This window comes from Fonsecaea pedrosoi, assembly GCF_000835455.1.
Source record: "Fonsecaea pedrosoi CBS 271.37 unplaced genomic scaffold supercont1.1, whole genome shotgun sequence".
NCBI classification, from domain to species: Eukaryota; Fungi; Ascomycota; class Eurotiomycetes; order Chaetothyriales; family Herpotrichiellaceae; genus Fonsecaea; species Fonsecaea pedrosoi.
Genome location: NW_013550615.1, coordinates 3,757,274 through 3,778,215, shown reverse-complemented (window position 1 = coordinate 3,778,215; position 20,942 = coordinate 3,757,274). Strand labels below are relative to the sequence as shown.

The window sequence follows — 20,942 nt, the reverse complement described above, 5'->3', positions numbered from 1 at the left end:
CGCAGAGGCAACCGACAAATAACATCGAGTATTCAAAATTCTTTAATCCCTTGGCCTGGTGGACTTCGTTGCTTGTGCCTGGTCCGTCTTCCTGCACCCCATCCAGCATTGACACTCGCATGTATATCATCATCTCGAATCTTACGTTCCACAGACTTCAATCGCCTCGCTTGTGGAGCTTGTACGTTTTCTTCGTTTGCTCCATCCATTCCAGGTCTCTTTTTCCTCGATGCAGCCAGTTTCTCCCGCAACAGGATCGCTTCTTCGGAGTCTTCATAACCCAGTTGGGTCATGGGTGGTGCTGCATGCTGCTCTGTTAAGAAACCGGCATTTCTGGGCATGTCGGAATCGTCCATCTCCAATGGAGCTGATTTGAGTGCAGCTAGAGTCCGCTTTGCCCGTCCAATGAAGTTAAAGGTGCCTTTCTCAGCTGTAGATGTGCTTTCACCGTTCTGGGTCTCGGCTGACTGGATAGTAACAATCTCGCTACCAATCCCGTCCGTGTTGATACTGTCAATAGAACTGGCTCTTGACCACCTCACATTCGAGGCTGTTGATGAATTGGACAGGTTGCTCAACGCTCGCCCGAATAATCGATTCTTCTTCAGGGGATCGTTTTGATTGCTGCCGACAGATTTCTTTCTGGAGTGCTCGTTCAGGATGTCTCTGATAGCGCCATTGATTGCTTCGATATCTGTGGGTTTGCTTTGAACTTCAGCCCGCCCACCACTTTTGACAGGCGCTGGAGCGTTCTCCTTTGATGTCGAGTCTTCTGTCCTCGAGAGAGCGTCCAACGGTTGGATTGATGGTTGGTTATTCTCCAAACGTGCATTTCCGCCGTTCGGGGATAGTATCCGGGGCGAATAGTTCCCATCGTCGTCTGATTTTTCTTTTGTCTCATTTCGTCCCGAAGCGCCACCAGCACCACCAGAAGCAGATGGTCCTTCTTTAGCTTGTCCCTGCATCTCCTCCGCCCCCCGCTGAACATTGAGACAAGAATTTGATTTCGTTGATTTGTCGGGCGCGGATCCATCATGCGTTCGAGTCCCGTTGGGCCTGGATTCCGGGTTCGCTCTATAGTCACCCGCATTTCGTGGAAGAGGAATCGTGCTGACTTCAACATAGTCTTCCAGAGCGCTTCTCTTCGCTGGCCTCTCACTGTTCGCTGTATGCGATCGCGCCTGTCTGAATAGATAGCTTTCGACATTAGCTTTGGCTTGGTTCTTGATTGTTGACCACAGCCACTCCTCAGTCACAGCGGGAATTCCCACGTGCTGTGCAAACTCAAGTTTGTCCTTTTTGGCACTGCCGGCTTTACAGATCAGCATAGAGACGGCCGCAGTGAACATCTGCGAGTAACTACCCCCGAGCAACGTGACGATCTTGGATACATGCACAGCTTCTAGACCATCGAAGCCAGTTGCGTTGATAGTCAGACCTCTCAAACATGAAAGGGATCCCCGGAGTATCTGTCCGAGTGGGTATTTGCATGGGTCGACGAAAGACTTTGCGAGCATGCATTTTTCAAGCCAGAATTCGGACACCACTTGGGAACCACCTGCAATGATTTCGGGTGGTGTTGAATCTTTCTTGCCTACATCATGAGGCTGTATGGCAATTATACTGTCGCGTTTGTTCTCATCGGTCTCTTCTCCTTCGCTGACGATTGTCGCTCCATACTCAACCAACACTTTTTCAAGGTGTTTTCTCTAGCATCTTGTAAGCGTTTATGCGGGAATGGTAGAATGAGGCAATTCGGTGGCTTACTTTCTTCTCTTCGAACAACTGTACCCTGAACAGGCAACCTATCAGGAACCGATTGGCGCCGTGATTAGAGACTCTGTTGATGGATTCGGCCTCAGGGTCGCTGATGGCAGCTGACTTCCTGGCAACTTCTCGAAGGGCAGGCATAGAAACCGAAGGCTTCAGCTCCGGACGCTCAAGTTTTTTAGCCTCAAACCCAGCACCGCCCACAATATCCGACCACATATCTTGCGTCTGACTTCCAAATTTGGCGCTGGCTGTCCTCCGGAGCTTTCGAGAAGGTTCTGGTCCGACATTGTCTTCTCTTGTGCGTTTGCCAAGTTGAGGAGAACGCCTCGCTTTTCGATTCCATGCCCCAAGACCTTGTTCAGCAACCGGAATAGTAGGATGATAGAGTCGTTCGTCCAATTGCATGCCCCTTTCCAATGTATCCTTGTACCATTTGAGGCTGACGACTTTTTTCTGCCATTGCATGCCATATTCATACTTTTTGCCTTCGGGCTTCGCAGCGATCAGATGGGTTACATCCTTGGTCAGATCTCCTGTGTATTCCCCGCCATTTTCTTTGACATTATTCTGCAGTTGGGCACGAAATGCAAGGTCATCGAAGCCTGTGATGCAGATTTTTAAACCGGCAAGAGTGGGCATCCGATATTGTTGTGTGAGACTGTCGAGGTCCAGAGGCAAGTCGTTTATCCAGTGATCTCGAACAGCCTCGATCCATTCCGGACGGAGCACTTTGATATCTTCTCTTTCTCGAGCAACATACTGATATTTCAGGGTGTCTGTGCTCCCCACAATGAGATGGGTCGTATCGGAAGTCAAGTCGAGCTTGTGTTCAGCTCCCATCTGCATCGCCATGTCGGCATATCGGCTCTGTAGACTTCGTCAGTATAGAGCCCTGGCTCACTCGTGTTGGTTTGCTCACCCTGTCCTCTGGTCCGACCGAAGTGAAGCATAACATGACACCTTGGAGCGGTTGCTCGGCGGATCCTGAGAAACGCAAGTTAGCACGCCAGCAGAAAATCTCTATTGAGAAACTTACCCCGAGCTTCTGTCCTTGCCATTATGCATGGTCAAAACAGATCACCAAACTCCTACAACCCCTTCGCCTGGGAGTTGTCTCTAAGATAGGATTTTCAAATTATCATGGCGCTTCTGCGTTGCGGACGCGTCGAAGACGGCGCGTGCTTTGCTGGAGCGGCAAGTTAGCCGAAGCGGGGGTTCACACTAGCCTTGTCAGGAGCTTGGCAATATGGGGTACATTTATTTGTGCCCCTGATGCACTGGCTCGTTCCCTTACCTTGCATGACGTCGTGGTGCATCTCGTAGCCGATTTGCTGATCTCGTGTGTTGATTGTGATTCTCAGACTTCCATCCACATTCAGGCCGGCGGCATCTTGGAGATCTCGTAAATCCCGGGAGCCAACCGTCTATCTCGTACTGCGTATCGCTCACAAAGCAGGTCCGAGAGCCGGACGGACTATTTCTCACACCGCACTTGTCTCGCTCACGATCCCTGGTTTTCTCTTTAGCGTCCTCGTGTGCTGCAGGGCACAATATGATATAATCACATTCGATCCGGGGATCTGACAATGATAGTCACGTGAGGGGACAGACGGAGACCATCTACCGACTCTTCGATGTCCTGTTCCGCATCGAACTGTGGCGAAGCGGAAGATATCGCATGATATGTCACGCTCTTGGCACCACATGGTATGATGACCAGGCCGACTTTTGCATATTGTATCAAGTACTTGTACCAGACCGAGGTACAGTAATCACCGACCGTCAGATCTGATACTGGGTAAGCGAGCCGAAGAAGCCGCTGACATCCCATCGGCGAAGTGGTAACCCGCGCGGGGAGCGCTTTCCATTCCATCTAGCCCGGCTGCCCAGACTTCTTGGGATGTGTTCCAGTCAGAAAGCGCGGACACGAAAAGGATGGTAAAGTGCATTTGATGCAGGGAGTTAGTCCAACAGTCAAGCAAAAGTCAGCAGAGAAAGGTGATCCCCGCCATAGGGCAATCCTTAGGAGCGCTAGGCACGAACCCAAATCGGCTCAGCCTCAGCCAGACACGTAATTCCAGAGCATGTGCTTGAGTACTCGTAAACAGTCGAGGGCTGGGCCAATCTGCGAGTAAATGCTCATGCAGGGTCAACATACCAGGAAGGGCAGTACCCACAGGGAGAAGTATATGCCATCTATATAGATCATAGGAGCGACCGCATTACAAACAATGCAGATTCAAGTGACTCAAGGTGCGCTAGAGTACCTGGCACCCACCTGGTCTTCACATACTGCTGCCGTCATCTTGGCCTCTCGAAGGTGCACATGCTTTAGCGGGAAATTGATCTGCCCATCCATATTTAGACACAATGCTATGCACAGTCGCTTCGACAGAGAACGCAGATATCTAGGCCTCGTTTTCCCGCAATAAGGAATCATGGATAATAATAAAAAATAAGTCGTGGCTGCTTCCGTCGAACCTCACTTGACTGCATGCAGTAAATTGAAGTGGTGACCCACTTGTACGAGCAACCCTCTGGAGTAGAAAGAAGCAAGTACAAGCGGCCAAGAGGGAAAGATAGACCAGGCCCCGCCAATGACGGAAAGCGTGACAAAAGCACACCAAGTACCGAGTACAAAGTACTTTGTTATGTCGCATTTGTGGAGTCTAGTGTGTCCAGGAGAACGGCTTGTTGCGAGCTTAGACCCGGAATGATAAAATGGAGAGGACATGGTTGGGCTGCGAGTGCTGATGCCTCGAACTTTCTGCCCGGCGGGATGACTCGGCGCGAGAAAACCACAAGCCTAGGCATTGATGCTATCTGAGGCTCACAAAAATCAGAATTACTGGAGCGGCGTCACAAGTCGAATCTAAGGATACGATTCCCGGTGTGCTGTAACATCTCTGAAGACGGAAGTATACGCCCAGGCGTTGCACTTAATGGCCGAGCAGAGGTGGAATACTGACGAAAGTCAAGAAGGCCGACGTGGCCAGCATGCAGTGCGGGAGTCTCGGCTTTTGTTTTCCCTCCTTTCTGCCTTTTTTTAGTTGTCACTCGCTGAGGGGCGATGCCTAGCTGTCCCACGACATCCGAGAGGATCGGTACCTAGGTTTGAGGAGGGGCCCAGGAAAAATGATTTCAATTCTCCAGTGCTCGTGGCGACCAGCGGGAGCGGGTGAGGCTTTGTCTTTGGTCCTGGTGACCCGCTGTAGATCGTATGGCTCGATGATAGCGAAGAGTACCAAGGCAGAGAGTGTGGTCAGACAATTGTGCACCCGTAAGGCTGGGCCTGATGGACACTAGCACACCAGATGTCAGTCAGGCACACGACATGAGTAAGATGCAGCAAAGTTATTAAGTCCCTGGAGCCATAGGGCCACGCCTCTTTGCTCTCCTCTTCTCTCTCCCTCTCTCCACTTTGTTGCGGGAGCCAGATTGCTGATCAGCTGTTTACGCTGGATCAATATCCGCCGAGCCGAAACGAAAGGAACCCAGTTGCTTGGTTGGCCGAGTGCGGGAGACTGACGGGCAGAACAAGTTCTGAAGAAGGAGAAGAAGTCTGTCCATCCATCCAGACGATTTCCCACGAGAAACCGGCTTTGTGGCAGTTGGCCAGGGGAGAGAAGATCTTTAGATATTTTATATCATCACCATCACCAACTGGCGGGCTGACGACTGACTGACGAAACCAAACCAAACCAAACAGGCAAGAGGCCTTGCCTCCCCGCCCTGGTGACCCCCAAGTTCAACCAACTGATCCACCCGCAGCTCAATCAAGGAAGCACCTGGCAAGCCTGCAAGCCTGGGATTTTCTTACCCACCGAGCCTAAGCTGCTTCTGAGCACCTGAGGCTTTTTGCCTGGCTTCTCCGGGCCGGGCGTGCCACTCACTGCTGTCTGTTGGCGTGGCATTTATTCGATTCGTCTCATCCTCAATCATCATCATCCATTGTCCCGGTCTTCCCCAGCACCCTGGAGCACAGAGCACAATATTGCACGGGGATTATTGCTCTGAAAACCCCCGACTGTCTCACTCTGGTCAGTGAGCAACATTTCCATCAGCTCGAGCTCCTCCATCTCGAGTTTTCTTTCCTCTTGTCTTCGATATCACACACAAAAGCAATGCGCCAATGACACCCAGGAGGGTTATTCCGGTAGACGGCACGCCCTGAACTCCGACTAGTCCTACACACCGCAGTTGTCCATTCAGCTGAATGGTTGCTGCTGCCACATTAGGTGCGTTTCCTCCACGCTTCCAAGGCCAAGCGCAAAAGCAGGCGAGAGTTCACAGCTCGTTCCAATTCAAACAAAGTTGCGGGTCTGGGGAATCCAACTTGAAGTTGGCACTATAGACTCGCTCACTTCCCCTCCCACGGGTAATCCTGCTGGTTGCTACGGATTGTCCACTGCCATCAATTACAATCTCCCCTCCTTCTGTGTACCGCTCTCTACACCAGCGACGCTGACAACGATCGATTCCAGTTCTCTTCAGTCCACCCAGCCAGTGAATTCGACTTGCTCTCCAGACAAGTTCAACCTACCCCTCCGCTTGCCACCACTGTATACCCTACCATCGTCTTATCCTCTAGTCACCCGCGAAGCTGGCTTTCTCACGCGAACACGCAAAAAGATTCTTCAGACTTAACCTTCCCACCGTCTCTTCGCAACCAGTTCCCCTTCACCCGGTAGTATCTGATCGAGCGTCCTTACGAAGAAGTTCAGTGGGTACGGAGGATATGGTGTTCGCCGACGTTGGCAGGCGTTCACCGGAACGACGGGGGAGGAGTCCCAGCGTGGTCAGTGGGATAAGCCATCGATCAAGACACAACAGCAATGCTCGAACTGCTCCCGCCCAACCGCCGTCGCCCGAGGCACGTCCTGCGGCAAACATAACCCTATTGGCAGATGAGAAACCTATCGCTAGTGGCAATGGCGTCTCTGTCTCCATTGCCCTGGCAGAGCCGGTCTTGTTTCTGCAAGGGTTTGACCCTAACGATCCATCTACTCATAGCACCACAATGCTCCGTGGGAGTCTCCTCTTGAGAGTGCAAAAGCAGGCAAAACTGAAATCAATATCTCTGAACTTCCGGGGTAAGTCAGAAACGGAATGGCCGGAAGGAATACCTCCAAAGCGCGTCGAATTCCGAGACACCACCACCATCATGAACCATACATGGTCCTTCTTCAATGCCCAATTCCCGCAAGCCGAGTATAGCTACGGTGCGGATCTCGTCCAGCTCTCTAAAGGTGCCTCGGTGGAGTCGAAAGAAGTTGGCGTGACGGCATCATCATTCGACCTCTTCCAGCGAAGTGCCTCTCCAGCCAAAGGCCATCCGACTTCCCGTGACCTCAAGCGACTTTCCCTCCAGGCGAATCATTCGAGGAGTTTCGGTAAAGGTGATACAATCAATGGGGGACCGACTGTTGCCCAAAGGGGATTCAAAGTGTTCCATCCCGGTGACTATGTCTACAATTTCGAGCTTCCCCTCGACTCGCGGTTACCAGAATCGATAAGCGTCGATCTCGGCCACGTTAAGTACGAGTTGGAAGCCCTGGTCGAGCGTTCCGGAGCGTTCCGGGCTAACTTGGTGGGCACGAAGGAGTTGACACTCATCCGAGCGCCTGCCGAGGGGTCATTGGAGCAGGTCGAACCTATTGCAATATCTCGCAACTGGGAAGACCAGTTGCACTACGATATTGTGATCTCTGGGAAATCGTTTCCGCTCGGCTCGACAGTGCCCATTGCCTTCAAATTGACTCCGCTCGCCAAGGTTCAATGCCACAGGATTAAGGTGTTCGTGACAGAGAATATACAATACTTTACAAACAACAAAAAGGTACACAGGCTGGAACCGACAAGAAAAGTGCAGCTCTTTGAAAAAAGGGCTGATGGGCATAGTGTGACTTCTTACCCTGGAAGTTCAATGCGAATTCTTGCGGGCGGTGGTGTTCCCTATGACTATCGTCAACAGGCTGCTGCTGGTGATGAGGATATTCCGAGAGACCAAACGAATTTGCTCGGTAACCTGGATAATGACGCTGGAAGTATTGGTCCGACCGAGATGGAGTTCAACGTGCAACTGCCGAGCTGCCATCAGATGAAGGATAAATTACGGAGCGAGCGATTACATTTTGATACCACTTACTCCAACATTCAGGTCAATCATTGGATCAAGGTACGTCCATGACCGCTACTTTTGCGTGCTTGAATGAGGACTAACAATGGCTCTGGAAGATTGTGATGCGACTCTCTCGGCCAGATGAGAATGACTCGACCAAACGGCGTCATTTTGAAATATCAATTGACTCTCCCTTTAACATTCTTTCCTGTCGGGCGACACAAGCAAACATCTCCCTTCCCGCCTATAGCGCTGGGGGCGGTATGCCATCCTCCACGGACGAATTTGAGTGCGGATGTCCAGGCGCAGCCATCAGAAGACGAAACACTCCCCCTATATCTCAAAGTCGGATCCAATCTGTCAACAACTCGACGGATTTTGGTGCTCCAGCACCGGGTGTGAGCCGGAGTTGGACGAATGACACAGGTGGCTTGACAATGCCTACGCAAGCACATGTGCACAATGACCCCAATGTTGGACAATCAAGGCCTATACACTTGCTGAGGAGTCCCTCATTCAACCCACCGGCTTTTGATGAAGACGAACCCCCACCACCTTTGGTTACTCCACCCCCGTTGTACGATAACATTGTCCCTGGAGATTCGACCAGCGCATTGGCGGATTATTTTGCTCGCCTTGCGGACGAGACTGCCGACGAAGACGATCGGCTGGATCGGTCACGTGTAGACTATCCCCTTACCCCCGGCGGACGGGTGAACAGGAGTATGGATATTCCGAGGAACTGGATGCCACTGGGCACGGCAGCCAACACCGAATCGACTCCTTCAGGACTGGCGTCTTCGACGTCAGTAGCAAATTGAGCAAATCACTTCTTACTTTTGGTGATGAGCCAAAAAGGTATGAAATAATGACAATGGAGGAATATATCACGATTTTTGCAAATTGCATCTACGCTAGCGAAGCCTTGATGTTGGACCAAAGTTGGATTGGACCTGCCAGCAGAAAGGTGTTTTACGAGATTGGACGAACTCATGGGGGCATCGGGTCCAGGGGAACGGCGGGAAAAGATTCTCTTGCTGTCTCTTGGTAGCAGTTGAGTAGTCACACTTTTCATTTATTGTGTGTAGTGTGCCGAGATGAACCAAATCGATGCCTGTTATTTATTACCACATAGCCTCCAGAAGATGACTGTATAGAAAATCCTGTTACATTGGACTTAAGACACGTACACCAGTCAGCAAAACCTGAGAGTTGGAGATAAGATAGTGAGCGAGGCTGAGCGAGGCTGCGATTTATGCACACAAACACGCCAAGAGCAGATGATTCGCCGTAGTCAGCGCGCAGCTCTCTCAGCACATGGATTTTTTGGAGCTGTGAGTTTTGCTCAGTAACAGTCATTCGCTTTACTCTATTGTCCGCGCCGTGAAATTGTCATGGCGAATGTTCGACGCGGTGCATGAAATCAGACATGTCTTGTTGACACAGGGATCCTATTACAACGGCCAATCCAGCCATTGAAACTCGATAGTGTCCATAATGGCGGCCATCACTGCCAATGCAGTGGCTCATCAGATACCCCCGATGTCCATCCCTGCGATGCCACGTATACGACCTCCTCGAATGGTAAAGGGCGAACCTCATCCAAATCAAGGTCTCCAACCCACGGTCGTCCCCAAAAATGGCAACATAAAATGGGTTCAGGGCAAGTGGCGAGCAGGAGGTTCCAATGCGGTCAAAAATAAAGCAGCTACGCAAGACATGCAAGTTGCAAAGGCTCTTCGACATCAAACCCATGGTTTAGACATCTATGCCTACCGTCATATTCGGACTAATCAAGTGGTGTACAGCTTGACGAGGACTCTGCAGGTAATGGTCACTAGTCGTGCTTGCGTTTGTCAGTCGCTAACGAGCTTCTTGTATCAGGAAACAAAAATCCTCAAGCAATTGCTTTACCACGGCAAGAAGACTGTGCCCGCGTCGGTGCGCCCTGATATGTGGACGCCATACTTTTCCATACACTTTCCGCCCACCGCCGCAGGCGCATTAGAAGGACTTTTTGCGTTCCAAAAACTGCGCGAGCTTTCGATGCAAAGACAACTATCCCCACCCGACGACTTGATTAAAGCCACACAAGAGGACATAGATATCGTGAAATCCAAGCTGGGGTCCCCTGTGACCCTTCAGGAAATGGCCATTCGTGATGGACTCGTTGGAAAGATTCCTAAGCTTGACGAGATTCTACCTAAAAAGCTACGGGCACGAAAATTGATGGACCAAAAAGCTACCAGTGTTGCCGATGTTGCGTTTGTGCTTGACTGGATATCGTCGGGACCCGGTCCTTGGGAAAAGGTGACTGTGGTGGAAACCAACCGGCTGATAAAAGCCTCGGAGATGACGAACCGAGCACGTCGGCGCATCAACAAGATTCGCAAGGAACTGGAGAAAAAGGCGGCAGAGATTCGAAGCCGGGCCGCGCTGGCTCTCCAGGATCTTCCCGCGCACGAACGGGCACTTCTTCCTTTGACACGCAATGCGATTCAGCAGCTCAGCATGGAGCATCATGGCATTATCCGTGGCCGTAAGCTTGATGTCTCGAACGACGAATCCCACAACGATTTAAAGGCTCCGGAAGAGTATGATTCCGCACAATTACGAGAAGAACTGAAACAGCAGAATTTGGATGTTTTCAAGGAACGTCAACAAATTGCGAAGGCAGCGGAGCAGGGAGCGATCGAGGAATGGTTCGATAATAACGAACTCCCAATCACAGAGGCTGGCTCGGTCTGGGAACATGTTTCCGCGGCTAGAGAATCAGCCCTCAAGTCATTTGATGCTCAAGACAGGCTGAATGGCTCGGAGACGCAGTCTGCAACCCTACAAACGTCTCAAAGTACAGGCGCGAACCAGGCGCATAGTACCACCACAAAGCCGGAATGGGCCAAACAAACCCGTGAGATCAAGATGTACTGGGCCGACTTAAACGACGGACTCTTCGCAGCCTCCTGGCCAGGTAACGTCGTTCATGGCGCCCTCGCGCCCTTCGGCTTGGCCAAGGCTTGGAAGACGAAACTTGGACTTGATGATGAGGGCGAATTTCCAAAGGGGAAACCACAGCAGCAATACCAAGCTGTTGTATCCAAGAGTGTGCACGTCATCGGCAGCGGAATAAATGATGGCTGGATGCCCAAAGAGATGGCGAATGGGTATACGCAACCGCCATTGTGGGAACAACCGCCGTTGACTGAGCCTGAAGAAGATATTACGGATTATTCGACTGAGCAGGCGGAGATGGAGGAAGTTGGCGCTGCCTCACCTCAAGAGAAGGTTGCATATAGATCAGCGCCGGAGGAATATGAAGATGTGGTGGTCGAAGCCAGACCCAGAGGGTTTTGGGGACGGGTCAGAGGGCTTTTTGGTCGGTAAATATCGACGCGCCGTTGGAGGGCAAGCTACGTCGAAGGATGAGGGAGATGATCACTGCAATCAGTCGGCACGGGACGAATGTAACGGTCACTTGTGGGAGGGATGAAACCCTGGAGCAAGAGGGTTTGGACACATCCAGTGAAAGCCATCTATCTCTCTCCGATCTTCGAAAAACACGTCTGGGCGTCGACTTCTACTGCAATCAGACAACAGGTCCCATCAAGCGACTCGCTCTTTACCTCGACCGAATCGTGGGTGGTTGGTTCTATTGAGAGCCGGTTAAGACATCCGAATACTCACTTCCTCCCTTTTGGCCACTTTGCACCGAGTATCATACCTATGTATATGTATATGTATGTACATCTGTACAACAACCATGAGATGAGACCGCTCTGCACTCTGTACTCTGCACATCCATGTCTGCCATACATACCTAAGACTCGATGCTTACAGTTTAGGCAGGACTCGAAGCTTTCTTGGGAGCAATTCTCCTGTTGTGTTTGTTGTGTTGTTGAGTATATATAATCATGTTCATTGTGCTATATCCAGTATTATATATATGCCGTGCCAATCAGGCGCAAAAGGGGGTATACAACACGTCCCAAAAAGTCTGGTCATCCAAAGTCATCAATGCATAAACAGCGTATTCCTCGTACTCCAGCGAGTGTCGTCGTCTTTACAGGAGGCCAATGCTCGTACCTTTGCTGTATTCGTCGTACAGCGTAGCAAGTGATCGTCCCTATTCACTCATTTCATCAGGTCGTATATGCAGCAGTCCACGTATGCATGATATGCGTAGTCAGGTTCGTACAGGTCGTGACGGGGTTATAAACAGCATCGTCTCCAATATCCAATGTCGCAATCCGAATGGGACAAGTCAAACCGCTTGCTGGCGCAGGAGCAATGCAGCAACGCCCTCCAAGCCGGTTTTGCCTTTCCCTTTCTCCCTCTCTTTATCTCTAGCCTTCGCAGCGAGCGCCTTTTCCACTTCGTTGCGCTTGCTTAAAACGCTCTTCAGAGCCCCCAGCCATCTATCCAACTCTTCCTCGCCCGGCGCACAGAATCTGTACGTCTTGTCGTCCGTGATAATTTGAAAGCAGAAATTTTTGGATTTGCTCACGGGGTCAATCTCGGCGGCATTGACAATCGAGTGCATCGGTAGAATCTTTACGGCAGCATATTCCGCTTCATTCTTGTAGAACGACAGGCTTCGGGAACGGAGTACGACCCAGATCCACTTCCACCCCTTGACGCCAGTTTTGTGTGACTTCAAAATTTGTAGATGTCCTTGCCGAACAACCCGTTCTGGGTCAGCGACGGGGTCGGGCTGTGACGGGGGTTGGGATAACTGTGCATTTCCTTTGGCCTCGACCTTACCACTGAGCTGTTGTGATGAAACAATTGGTGTCAATACCGGTGGTTGTTTGGCCAGCGACGACGATGAGTTTTTTGGCAATGAGCTCCCCATGGAATCCGAGAAGTCCGAGTGTGACGTCGTGAATTGTTCGTTTCCAGAATATTCCTGGAAATTGGAGGGCCGTCTTTGGCTGTTCGCTTGCAGTGATCCATGCCTGGGTCTGTTCTGTATCGCACTCGATCGACCTTCGGGGGAACCTGGAGCACGATGCATTTCATCTGCGGACATATCGGTAGAGTCATAAGTGTTTGACAGGTCACCAGTCCTACTCGAAAGCTGCGGCGCGGTAGAGGCAATGTTGTCATCTTCATCGGTCCTTGCTTCTGAGCGGATATACATGATCCAGTCCTCCGTGTCTGCTTCAGATATGCCGCGAAAATGATAGTTCTTCGACGGGGAGAACACGCCAAATACATGTTCGGTGTGTACTTTTCGGACGCGTGCAACAGCCGTGACTTCGGACAAGGTAATGGAAGCTTTGAGATCAGTCTCGTCGGGATTTTGGTAGACGGACAAGAGGTTCGGCCTCAGGACGAGGTAGGCCGGCTTCCATGATGGTTTCCAGGCTCCTTTGTTTTTTACCCGCCAATGCACTTTCCCGCTCTTGATCACACGGTCAAAGCAAAAGCTCCCATTCTGATCAACTGGCGAGAAGACGGCAAGACCTAGATGGCCCGATTTGTAGGATGATTGAGAGGGAAAGGCGAGTGGTATCCGGTTCGGAGAAAGCTGGGGTGTATCAAAAGCAGGTCGAGCGGGAGTTGACGGGCGCAGAGGAGAGGTTGCTGCCATGATCGAGAGAGGAGAATGCTGGGCTTTAGAGGAAAGCTCGCAACCATCAATCCGCGCGTGTAGGCGGGCGGCGTCACTATTATATCATTCCATGCGGTGAAGATCAATGGCTCGTGATGCCAGACGTAGGGTAGGCCGCCGCGTGCAGAGGGTGGGTTGCAGCTGCAGGAACGCGGGGAAAAGGGTCTTTTCGAGGCCAACTAATCCCAACAATAGCTGGGCAGGCTCAAACAAGGGTGTTTCAAAGCATCACGATTGAAGGTTGATCGATTGGGATGAAGTTCTCAGACTCATGAGGCCATTATTGTAAGCAATTCGAAACCGAGTCGCAAGTTGAAGTGGCTGTAGGCAACAGGTTCAGGGTGGTTGGCGGCCACTTGTTTATGCTGGTCATAATTCGCTTGTCAAGTCAACAAACTCGTCGTTAGTTCTGTGGCAAATGGAGGCTGGGTGAGAGGGTGAGAGAGGTGGCAGACTTCTGAGGGGAAGCGATGATTATTGGCCTCTTTGAAACTGGCGAGTCTAGCAGCCCCGAGAGGCAATTCTTAGGCCACGCCAACTGAGCCTTGGCCCCCTGGAAATTATCCGCGTTAGTCTTTAGGTGAGGTGTCGGCGTACTCGTAGTCGTTCGGTACTGTCGGGGGCAACTTTAAAGCCTCCTTTTTGCTCCCGGGCAGGGGGGCAACCCTGAGTCAACCACCTAAGTGCCTATTGGTAAGTATATTTGGGCACGATATTTGGCCACTCTGGAGATTCAGGAGCATCTTGACAAAAAAAAAAAAAAAGGAAAAGGAGGGTCACCGAGGGTGGTAATACTGTCAACATCAGTAATCATCTTGTGACCGCTGGTCATATGTATTCTTGAGAGTGCATCTCTGCGATGAATCCCCCCCGGTTGACCTGCGATATGATTGTGATACACATCCATCAAGTAGGCTGGTGGGAAATGAGTTTGATGATATCGCTGCCACCAGTTGCTATACGGAGTGGCCAGTAGTACATTTCTCGATATGTAGGTGTCTTGGCAGCTACGCAACCTCAGTGGCTCCTCAGTGGCCCAGCTGCGTCCGGTAGTGGTTTCTGGTCCCTGGCGGTCGTCGTGCTGTGGATCACCAAGTGTCTGCAACTTCAAGCCAAAAGTCCTTTTCTCCTCTCCCAACGCCCATGAAGAGCCATATCTGTCCTCATACTTTGTTGAATCAACGCAGTGAGCCCATTATGTTGCTTTGGTATCGCTCAAGATAATCCTATTGCGCCATTCCATCCGGTCCTGAGCTTCCCCTGGTTCTGTGCGCGCTCATCCCTATCAGCTCCCGTCTCCAACCCTACACGATATCCAGAACCTTGGCCGCCTGCGAGGCAACTGGAAATCCATCCAGCACGGAAATACACGAGTCCACTCGAGGTCCCAAGTTGACATTCGATGACGATTGCATGTCCACGAGATAAAAGTTTGGAAGCAGCGCGGAAAGCCCTCCTTCGTCCGAGGTAGAAGTCCCTAATAATGGGGTTTGCACAGCGCCTGTATAAACGCCTACCTGCACTTTACACGTCGCCTACAGTAGACGACTACAAGCATGAAAAGCCCAAGACGCTTTCGAGATTATCCTTTTTCCGCAGGCGCATCCGGCTAAAAGGCAACTCGTCTATATCGATTCCATTGGGCTTCTTACTCCTTTTTCCCAGCTTGGTTGTCTTAATCATCCTCATTCTTGTCATAAAACATCCTAACTCTCCGGGACGAATATTGGTCCCGGCTGGCACGCCTCCTTCAATACGGTATGCCCTCAGTCATCCCTCTTGTCCTGGTTGAATATTTCTTCTAACGCCTCAGCAGAAAAATAAGCGAAAAGCACGATCGAGTATTTGCGACGGGATGCCTGAACCCCGAAGACGCCGCGAAACAACCACGAGCCAACGCGGCTTTTGTTGTCCTTGCCCGGAATAAGGAGCTGGAAGGAGTCATTCAATCAATCAAAAGCATGGAAAGACATTTCAACCGATGGTTCCATTATCCTTACGTTTTTCTCAATGATGGAGAATTTGAACAGGAATTCAAAGACACTGTCACCAACTACACAAGCTCCCCTGTGGAATTCGGCAAGATTGATCCTTCGATGTGGGGATATCCGGACTGGGTAGATCATGAAGTTGCAAAAGAGGGAATTCGCAAACAAGGAGACCTCGCAATCATGTATGGTGGCATGGAGAGCTACCATCACATGTGTCGCTTCTACTCGGGATTCTTCTACAAACACGAGCTGTTGGACAAGTACGAATGGTACTGGCGGCTGGAACCCGAAATCAAATACTTCTGCGATATCACCTACGATCCTTTCATTGAGATGGCCAAGGCCAACAAAACCTATGGTTTCACCATCGCCGTCAAGGAACTGAAGGAAACTGTACCTAATATCTTTCGCTATGCCTCAGCTTACAAGCGCAAACACAACATCAAGTCTCAGGGTCTCTGGGAGATGTTTATCGAGCCCCAGCCTGAAAAGGAAGCTTCTGCGGACGACAGAAGAGCCAAGACACTGCCGAACGAGATCCTCCAGACCGAACCTGGCCATCAAAACATCGAGGACATCGACGGCGAAGCAATGGAGGGCGAGAAATATAACATGTGCCACTTCTGGAGCAATTTCGAGATTGCACGCTTGGACTGGTTCAGAAGCAAAGAGTACAATGACTTTTTTGAGATGATGGACCGGAGCGGAGGATTCTGGATGGAAAGGGTGGGTTTTCCAGAACTATATCGTCGAACTACGCGTGAACTAACTTTGACACAGTGGGGAGATGCCCCGATACACTCTCTCGCGGCGGGAGCCCTCCTGGCTCCTCGTGATATCCACTATTTCCGCGACTTTGGCTATCGCCACACGACTATCCAGCACTGTCCCGCGAATGCGCCAGCCCGACAGCTGCCGAGAATCCCTTGGCTAGAAAAAACCACTGAGGATGAGAAGGAAAGACAAGAAGAAGACGAGTACTGGGCGACCCCAGATCCTCCCAAAGAAAACGGCGTCGGGTGTCGGTGTCGATGCGACACCGACATTCGAGACGTGGAAGGAAAGGAAGGCAGTTGTCTCGCCGAATGGGTAGAAGTCGCTGGTGGTTGGGCTTCCCCTTGACCGAAAAAAGCTAAGGGCGGCACACAATTGGCAATGGTAGAGCAAGATGTTTCGATTAATGCATGGCAGCTTGGCGTTGGTGTCCTTCCGTGAGATTTGAGAGACGCTACATTCTGGCGTCGGAACAGCACGGTCTGTGCCGTGTAAGGAATATCGGAATGACGCTTGGATTCAGAGGCACATTGTCTGGGTTTGTTCTCAAGAGTACAGAACATATTACCTCGAGCATCTGAAAAAGCAGAGTGATGCAAGAAGAAAGGAAGAGCTGAAGAGACGAAGGAGATGTCGATTCAGCAAGGGAAGCCGACCTGAGAAGATGGTACTGGCTATCAAGGCTGTTGGCATTCAGGGATGGACATCTTGCCGACTGCTGATGCTGACAGCACAGCTGGTGTCACGAGTTGCATTGGGGCCTGGGGCCGTTCTATAATTGAGTTAGGTTGGGCGAAGGTGGAAGAACCCATCCATATACCCCATGGGATTGAAGTGTATGGTTGGGCTTGTGTGAATACAAAATATACCGCTTTAGCATACCAGCCAACGGAGGCGGACGATCCAAATGGAGACAACAAGGCTGGAGCCTACTTGTATGTGCAGCCTTGCTTATCAAAGGTGGAGCTTGCAGAGAGGCACCCACGGTGCTACAGCGCCTAAATGGCAAAGCGTAGCGTGGAGGGGCAGGAAGCCAGGCGTCCGGCGTGCATGGGCGCGTCTGCGGGGTTCCTGCTTTTGTCTTATCCATCATTGCCTGGCATCGACCTTGGATACACTGCTTGGTGCCTAACTACCCTCTGCCTGCCTCCATTCTCTCCCAACCAACTGCTTTAGACTGCTTCTATCTTCCTGTTTATGTGAATCTTCCCTTCAACGCTCTCATGTACCCAAGCTGATGACCCTACACTGCCTGAACCGGACTCGTCCCACTGCCCACGCAGAATCACTTGGTCCCGGGTCTCATTCGTTGAACCACGGAATTGATCGACCCAATCCACCAGAAGTCGCAACACTGTTGAGACCTCCAGGAAGGAGTTCTGGAGCATTTTCACCTCTAGTAGTAGGTTCACTGCAAGACATCGCTCCGTTCTCCATCGACCGGCCCAGAGGATTATATCCCTGGCATCGTCTCCTGTGCATGCATGGCACAATATGACTGACATGTTTGAGCACAACCGCAGCACGACCTTTCGAAACGAAGTGGCACCGTCTTCACCCCCCGCAGACACTGCTTCACACCAGTTCGACCTCAGATATCCGGAGATTCCCCTACATCTCTCACTTGACTCTCTGCTCGAACATTCGTCCTCCTCCTCTTCCAACTCCATAAGAACCATTGGTACAATGCCACCGCCTGAACCCGACCAGAGTTCCCTAGACGACAGCTGGGCCTCCCTTGCGGACGCTGAGTCCTCGAATGAAGACGACCTGCAATCCGAGCACACCGACGTGGGATCTCTCCTAGATGTGCATAGTTCAGATGATATCCAGAGCGTTTCTGATGAAGTCCCTATCCACGACGATGCCTTATCGGATGGAGATGGCCTCGAAGACACTCTCACTGAAGATTTAAGCCGCCAACCCATCATAGATTCCCCTCCTGAGCGAGAATATGTCTGGCATCAGCGGCCCCCTTTCCTTCCCAGCGCAGTCTTTTCGGAACAGGACATGAATCAAGATGTCAAGGGTCCCATCGACACATTTACAACCATCCGACCTCTCTCCGAAGGAGAGGCTCGAAGGCTGCCTCGTGGTGGTCAAAGAGATGGAGAAATGCCGAGATACTTCAGCGTTATTCGAATGCCTACATTGGAAAGTGGTCTAGACTTGGACGTCCACAACTACTTTAAGGTTCTCCTACTAGGCCACCATGTTGAACAATTCAAGCCAGAACTTCAGAGAAAACTCGGAGATGTTTTAGTATCGCGGCCTATGGCATCCCATAATGTCAGTCCAACCTCTGTTTCGAGGTATCATCTGGTACCGAACACTTTTGGGCCTGGAGCAGAACCAGATTTCGCCGACCTTGTTGCAATCGACAAACTGATTGACTTTGAATGTTATGATCTGGTTCAGTCATCCAGTGGTCTCGGCCAGCAGGAACAGTTGACGCTTCGCAACAGCCAAACACGCTCAGAAATTGTTTCAATGTGGAGTGGCTCTAGATTTGTGGTGGACAACCCTCGATGGACTCTTCCGGATCTTGCAATCATTTGCGTTCATCTCGACGATGCAGGTAACATGAACAGTTCCAGTCGCAACATGATTTCCTTTGTGGAAAGACTGGGCATACCTAAGGTCCTGATCCGAATGGATCGGGGCTTGGAAGGCGATTATCGAGGCTGTGTGACATCCGATTCTCTACACGAATGTATTGAGACGATACCTCTGCGGTCATGGTCGGTGCAGCACAAGATCTCACCACAGTTACCACTAGACATGGCGGCATTCTTGAACTTGGATGCTGCAGCCCTCAACAAACACATTGCGTATGTTGTTTTGATCGCTGAGAGAGCTCGTGTTTCCGAGATCGATGGCTTGAACTCCTTGTCGAAAGAACCTAACGAGAAATCTCCGACCAAAACCTTCCTGCTCTCACAAGTCAATGCTTCATTCATTAAGAATGTCTTCATCGTCCTATGGGTCGTCGGCGTGTACAGCTTTCTGGGCTTCCGATTATGGCCGATATTGTCGGACCCAACCTCGGGTGCAATTTCCGGTGACATTGTTGCCAGTGTCACCGCAAAAGAACAACCACCTTCAGCAGGAAGGGAACTCTCTATGTCGACATCCGCAACTTCTGCTGACTGTTCAAAGGAGGAAAATCAGGCTGCTCAACAACTGCTAGACATTGCTTCGCTTAACGTTGTCCCTGCTGTTGCAGATGACGCACTACATTTCCAAGTCGGGGTCGCAGGGGAAGGTCAATTGCTAGTCAAATTGCCCAAGGTCGCTTTGAGTCGCAAGAAGCGCTCTCCCTTGTCGATTGAGCTCAAGCGCAAGAACCAGACCGTCCCTGCGACTGTACAGGAGCTCTTTGAGGGGGTTTTCCGTGTCCAATTGCAGCCATATGATGCTTATGGCGATATTGAAGTCAACCTGACCATCAGAAAACCTCAAATCAGCGAACTGATCACTGTCTCCTTTAGCCCTCAACCGGCTTCCGAATATCAGCATCTCAAGGCACTATTTAGCATGTTGAGCGGACGTGCCCAAGAGACGACGAGCAGCGTTTTTGATTCCTGGAAGGGAGTGCGAGAAGGACAAGTCATGGATGGTTTCAGTTCTTTTCCGAAGCTTGCTAGCGCCGGAAGTCAGGGACAGAACTTGCTCAATAGAGCATGGCACTTTTTGAACATGTCGGCACTTGCCGATTTCCAGTCATGGTTGAGAACGGAAACAAATATTCTACACGGTGATGTGGTGCGCATGACGCAGCACTACGCTCTTCCAGGTAAGAGGTTTAGCGACATGCTGTCCGACAGACTCTCGAACGCTCGCCTGGCGTTATTTGATATGGCTGAGGCCGTTGATATTCAGCGATTTTCAATGCCTGTTGGCAAGAAAGCCATTCTTCGCCAGCTAGCCGCTGCACAAGAAAGAGCAAAGCAGATTGTGACCAAGGCAGCAAGAAAAGTTCGTGCGTCAAAAGCACGGGCCTAACCCCTTTTGTGGCGACCAGCGAATGGCATGACTGGTAGCGGCGTTTGAAGACTATCCATATTTGTATGCATGGGACAAACACCAGGAGAGCTTCATGGATCGGTTTAGGGCGGTTGGGTAGGTGGCGAGTGACTGGCGATTTGGGACAAGGATGCCACCGGTTGAGGGACAATGTGCTGGTTATGAGCAACGAAATATACCCAGAGAGATTAGCAGTTGAACATGCTGGTGTTCAGCGGATACATTGAATGGACCAGGCATTATTTGAGCTTTATTCGATATTTATTGTCTGCCGGAGCTGCGTGCTCATTAACTAAGTATCTATATACGTATTGAGAGCCTAGCAAGACTAGTCGACGAGGCTGACGGGTGTTGCTATTTCGAGGTGATGCACAGATACTTTTGCACTAACCATTTTAGGAAAGGCCGTGTTTGGCCCCAGTCAGAGCCTTGTTTCGGACCTTTCGTTGCCCTAGAATCAACCACCACCATCACCACAACCTGCTCCTCCACTCGCTGAGACCTCATCTTCGTTTCTAGACATTGTTACACTTTTCCCTGTCATTCTCTAACCTCAATCCGTCTCTCTTTATCGTACAGTAAGCGCGTCAGTCGTTTCTACAGCCTCACTATCTGTCGCCTCCTGTTTCTCTCCGCCCACCCC

The 20,942-nt window shown here is 50.9% G+C and overlaps 6 protein-coding genes across 6 annotated transcripts; 4 read left to right on the top strand and 2 right to left on the bottom strand.

Moving 5' to 3' along the window:
• Window positions 1–32: 32 nt before the first annotated feature.
• Z517_01369 (uncharacterized protein) lies at window positions 33–2,831 on the bottom strand (the record flags this gene model as incomplete). The annotated part of the gene is made up of 4 exons (XM_013434329.1): window positions 33–1,709; window positions 1,768–2,640; window positions 2,693–2,757; window positions 2,810–2,831. The coding sequence occupies 4 exons, from the start codon at window positions 2,829–2,831 to the stop codon at window positions 33–35; spliced, it is 2,637 nt and encodes an 878-aa protein (XP_013289783.1).
• A 3,680-nt stretch (window positions 2,832–6,511) lies between these two features.
• Window positions 6,512–8,715, top strand: Z517_01368 (uncharacterized protein; the record flags this gene model as incomplete). Its single annotated transcript, XM_013434328.1, has 2 exons — window positions 6,512–7,951; window positions 8,011–8,715. 2 exons carry the CDS (start codon window positions 6,512–6,514, stop codon window positions 8,713–8,715), a joined length of 2,145 nt encoding a protein of 714 aa, XP_013289782.1.
• A 676-nt stretch (window positions 8,716–9,391) lies between these two features.
• On the top strand, window positions 9,392–11,278 carry Z517_01367 (uncharacterized protein; the record flags this gene model as incomplete). The annotated part of the gene is made up of 2 exons (XM_013434327.1): window positions 9,392–9,721; window positions 9,779–11,278. 2 exons carry the CDS (start codon window positions 9,392–9,394, stop codon window positions 11,276–11,278), a joined length of 1,830 nt encoding a protein of 609 aa, XP_013289781.1.
• Window positions 11,279–12,155: 877 nt separating this feature from the next.
• On the bottom strand, window positions 12,156–13,487 carry Z517_01366 (uncharacterized protein; the record flags this gene model as incomplete). The annotated part of the gene is made up of 1 exon (XM_013434326.1): window positions 12,156–13,487. The coding sequence occupies one exon, from the start codon at window positions 13,485–13,487 to the stop codon at window positions 12,156–12,158; it is 1,332 nt and encodes a 443-aa protein (XP_013289780.1).
• A 1,504-nt stretch (window positions 13,488–14,991) lies between these two features.
• On the top strand, window positions 14,992–16,621 carry Z517_01365 (uncharacterized protein; the record flags this gene model as incomplete). Its single annotated transcript, XM_013434325.1, has 3 exons — window positions 14,992–15,266; window positions 15,322–16,225; window positions 16,280–16,621. The coding sequence occupies 3 exons, from the start codon at window positions 14,992–14,994 to the stop codon at window positions 16,619–16,621; spliced, it is 1,521 nt and encodes a 506-aa protein (XP_013289779.1).
• A 1,338-nt stretch (window positions 16,622–17,959) lies between these two features.
• Window positions 17,960–20,278, top strand: Z517_01364 (uncharacterized protein; the record flags this gene model as incomplete). Its single annotated transcript, XM_013434324.1, has 1 exon — window positions 17,960–20,278. The coding sequence occupies one exon, from the start codon at window positions 17,960–17,962 to the stop codon at window positions 20,276–20,278; it is 2,319 nt and encodes a 772-aa protein (XP_013289778.1).
• Between the last annotated feature and the right edge of the window lie 664 nt (window positions 20,279–20,942).